Source organism: Engraulis encrasicolus, chromosome 4 (assembly GCF_034702125.1).
Source record: "Engraulis encrasicolus isolate BLACKSEA-1 chromosome 4, IST_EnEncr_1.0, whole genome shotgun sequence".
Classification (NCBI taxonomy): domain Eukaryota; kingdom Metazoa; phylum Chordata; class Actinopteri; order Clupeiformes; family Engraulidae; genus Engraulis; species Engraulis encrasicolus.
The window spans coordinates 9,870,874-9,875,450 of record NC_085860.1 but is presented as its reverse complement, the minus strand read 5'-3'; the positions used below and the strand labels follow the sequence as shown (position 1 = coordinate 9,875,450).

Sequence of the window (4,577 nt, the reverse complement as noted above, 5' to 3'; positions counted from 1 at the left end):
ACCCCCCGTCCCACTGCTTGACTGCTTTCTTCAGCAGCGCTGCCCTTATGGATATCCAACACACACACGCACGCATGCACACACACACACGGACGCACGCACACACACACACACACACACACACAGCCCTGTGGTGAGGCAGTGACATCAGCAGAACACACCAGAGGGATTTCCTGACTCTGATCGGCAGAGGAAGTCGAATTCTGATGAGAAAAACATCACTTCACTTTGTACGCTATCTCTTGGAAACCACACTCACACACACACACACACACACACACACACACACACACACACACACACACACACACACACACACACACACACACACACACACACACACACACACACACACACACCCTCTCCCTCGCTATCTCTTGGAAACCACACACACACACACACACACACACACACACCCTCTCCCTCGCTATCTCTTGGAAACTGCCCTGATAAGCATCTTTGCTGAGACAAAACACAAACTCACACACACACACACACACACACACACACACACACACACACACACACACACACACACACACACACACACACACACACACACACACACACACACACTCGGCCCCGTCGCTCCCAAATCTTCGAGCCCTTTAATGGGTTTCATGGGTTTACTACATACGGGTATAGTGTTTGAAAACATCACATTTTAATACGGTAGAGTGTTTGAAAACATCACATTTGACAGTTATTACTGTATGTTGTTTGTATGACTCTAAAAGCTTCCCTGGAGTAATTGCCCACACCACAACACTGATATCCGAAGGGGAGGGATCAACCAGTGCTCTCCCTGAGGTACCCCTGAGCATGGTACCGTCTCGCATGGTACCCTGAGCATGGTACCGTCCCGCATGGTACCCTGGGCATGGTACCGTCCCGCATGGTACCCTGAGCATGGTACCGTCCCGCATGGTACCCTGGGCATGGTACCGTCTCGCATGGTACCCTGAGCATGGTACCGTCCCGCATGGTACCCTGGGCATGGTACCGTCCCGCATGGTACCCTGAGCATGGTACCGTCCCGCGACTACACTGTAGATGTGGAGTGAAAGTGAAAACCCATTGGGAAACTCCAACTCCCATTGTCATTGTGGCACAGCACACAAGTGAACACTACACACCTCACACAACGAAATTGAATTCATGCCTCACCCGTGCAAGGGGGCAGCCCTCAGTGGCACCCCTGGGGAGCAGTGCAGCGGGACGGTACCATGCTCAGGGTACCTCAGTCATGGAGGTGACCTCAGTCACCATCCTGGCAGGTCGGGATAAAGGAGCGTGATAAAGGAGCGTGATAAAGGAGCGAGAGACACGCACACACACACACACATGCACCCACGCACGCACACACCCACACACGCGCGCACACACACACGCACACACAATGATGGAGGGGGGCAGCAGGAAGAGAAGGCTCACACACACACACACACACACACACACACACACACACACGATAATGGAGGGGGGGGGCATGGAGAAGGTTGAGGGTTCAAAAGCATTCCAACCAGTTGATAATACAGAAGCAATCTAATGAGAACGAACAGAAACTCTATATAACTAGGAGAAAAAGGGGGGCCTTTCGGCCCGTGCCACCTAAAGCCCCAAACCGCACCCAAAAAAAAAACATTCCCCACAACACCCAAACACACACACACACACACACACACACACACACACACACACACACACACACAGACACACACACACACACACACACACACACACACACACACACACACACACACACACACACACACACACACACACACAACCTCCTTACCAACCCCCCCTCCACACACACACACACCCTCCCTTCCTAAAACTCTTACTCCAACACCCCCCCTACACACACACACACACACACACATGTGTGTGTGTGTGTGTGTGTGTGTGTGTGTGTGTGTGTGTGTGTGTGTGTATGTGTGTGTGTGTGTGTGTGTGTGTGTGTGTGTGTGTGTGTGTGTGTGTGTGTGTGTGTGTGTGTGTGTGTGTGTGTGTGTGGATCCTCAGACACCAAGAGTCTTCTTTTATGTTTTAGTGTTTTTCTGGAGCCTTATTAATTACAGGCACATGTGGTTAAGCTGAGAGACAGAGACACACACACATCAGTGTTTCCCATACATGGAGGAAACTATGGCGGCCCGCCATAGTTTAAATTTGGCCGCCATAGTTTACGAAAATGTAAAAAAAAAAAAAAAAAAAAAAAAAAAAATTTTTTTTTTTTTTTTTTTTTTTTTTTTTTTTTTTTTAAAGATTTCCGTTTTTGTTAAAAACGATTTGAATTACGATTTCCTTCGCATTTTCCTCCTGGAGTAAATACATCCTAAAGAGAAAACCACAAGTGCTTGAAAGACAGAGGGATCAAAAGCCTAGTAAAGTTGTTGTGATTAACTTGGGTTTGGGAGCAATATAAATAACCTTCAGAGAAGGGACAGTTGGGATGAGTTTACTAACACTCCCCAGGCTTTGTTTTACAGTTGTAATGAGTTAGGTGACAGGCCTTCATTGACACAGCAGAGTAGACATCGGGCTGCATATAGAAATAAATGTGTAATGAATGTGAATATAGACATAAATGTGTAATATGTTGTTCAGCCCTTTTAATGGAAGGAATTTTGAAAAACTGGCCCTGTGACCACCCCTCATGTAGAATGTGTGTACGCCTATGTGTGGGGCAGTGGTGTAGTCTACTTTTTTATGGTGGGTATACTGTATATTTGAACATTTATTGAAGTGGGTATACTGTATATATTTGTGCTATTGAAAACAATGGATCAATCAATTTTAAGTGGGTATACTGAAATCCCTGAAATTTAGAAGTGGGTATACTCCGTATACCCGCGTTCTACATAGACTACACCACTGGTCTGGGGGGGAAAAGGCATAGCCTACCCTCTTAGACCCTTTTTCTCTATGCGTTAACAATTTCACAGTGCTCTTAAATTCTGCTCCTATTTTGTTTTATTATTGTTTTCATTATATAGACCCCTGCATGAGGGACGAATGAAACTGTGTTGTAAACAGAAATGATTCACTGTACTGCATTTTTTGACAATGACAATGTACTACTATTATACATGTCATGGGTAAAATCTTATGTAGCCTTATTTCTCAAAATATAAATGGCTGAAATGTAGGCCCAGGCCAATAGTTTCTCCATGCGCCAATGTCATATTGTAGTCATTGTTTTGCATTTACGCTGTGTGAATACACCCCCCCCCCCCCCCCCCCAAAAAAAAGGCCCGCGTGAGAAGACAACACCCCACCCCCCCCCCCCCCCCCCCCCCCCCCCCCGGAAAAAAAAATCCCTGCTTGCCCCCATAGTTTCCAAAATTTCTGTGGGAAACACTGCACATACCTACATACATACACACAGGGAGACACGCACACACGCACACGCGCACACGCGCACAGAGAGAGAGAGAGAGAGAGAGAGAGAGAGAGAGAGAGAGAGAGAGAGAGAGAGAGAGAGAGAGAGAGAGAGACTCTCATTACACTGCCTAGAGCAACAGCATGTCTGACACCCTAAAACACACACACACAGACACAGTCACACACACACACACACACACACATCTTCAAAAACCCCAGTGCGGTTCCTGAGGAGCCATTAAACATCAAAACCCCCTCAGAGCTGCACACACACACACACACCCCTCAGAGCTGCATTCATACACACACACACACACACAGTTCCCTCCGAGCTGCTTAAGAGCACCACTAACAGCACCACTAACAGCACAGGCCCAGTGATAGGACGCCTCCAGACCTGAGCCAGACACACACACACACACACACCTCCCTCTGACTGAAGATGTTTCTACACACGACCCAGACACCTTGCAGACGCCTTGCTCAAGGGTGCTTCAGCCATGGATGAAGGTGCTTAAGGGTGGGATTTGAACCGGCAACCTTCTGATCTATTGGCCAGCACGCTAACCACTGAGCCATGGCTGCCCATTGGATAAACAGTACATTATTCTAGACATCATATGCAGCTTTTATCAAACGCGATTTCCAAAAGAAGACACACCCGAACCTACTAGACATCCACCCGCACATCTACCCTCGCAGAAAGCCGCCTAATTAGGCCTACAGACGTCTATCTCCTTCCCAACGCCCCCCTAGGGTTCCCTAACGCCCTCTGGGGGGCTGTAGAGCCCCCGTTGAGGAAAACGAATCTAGCAGATGCCTTGACATTACATGTAGCTTTTATCCAGAGCGACTTCCAAACGAGGACACACCTGAACCCACAGTACTAGACTCTGCACGGCCATCTCTCCTCGCAGAAAGACGCCTGTAATTACAGTCTTTGTGCTGTGCAAAACAAGTAGGTTAGCTTTCATTACGGTAGAGAGCATCGCGAATGTGCTTTTGGCATGCGGGGATATCTGATCTGCAGGGCTAAGGTTTCATGGGACTACAATTTAGTTGTTCGTGCAAACAATTAACAACCTCCTTTGGCCCGAAGTTCAGCTGCGCAACAACAATGCGCACAGTGGCGATTTAATGCGCACAGTGGCCCCAAGTGAAAACAAAGAGGGGAAAGGAAAACCCCA

At 47.9% G+C, this 4,577-nt stretch overlaps 1 protein-coding gene across 1 annotated transcript in view; it reads left to right on the top strand.

The window, feature by feature from the left end:
- The first annotated feature begins 1,246 nt into the window (after positions 1-1,246).
- nts (neurotensin) overlaps positions 1,247-4,577 on the top strand; it is a 16,748-nt gene continuing 13,417 nt past the window's right edge. The window contains exon 1 of the mRNA XM_063196356.1: positions 1,247-1,277. Within this exon, the coding sequence (XP_063052426.1) occupies positions 1,247-1,277 (31 nt within the window). The remainder of the gene's footprint in view (positions 1,278-4,577) is intronic.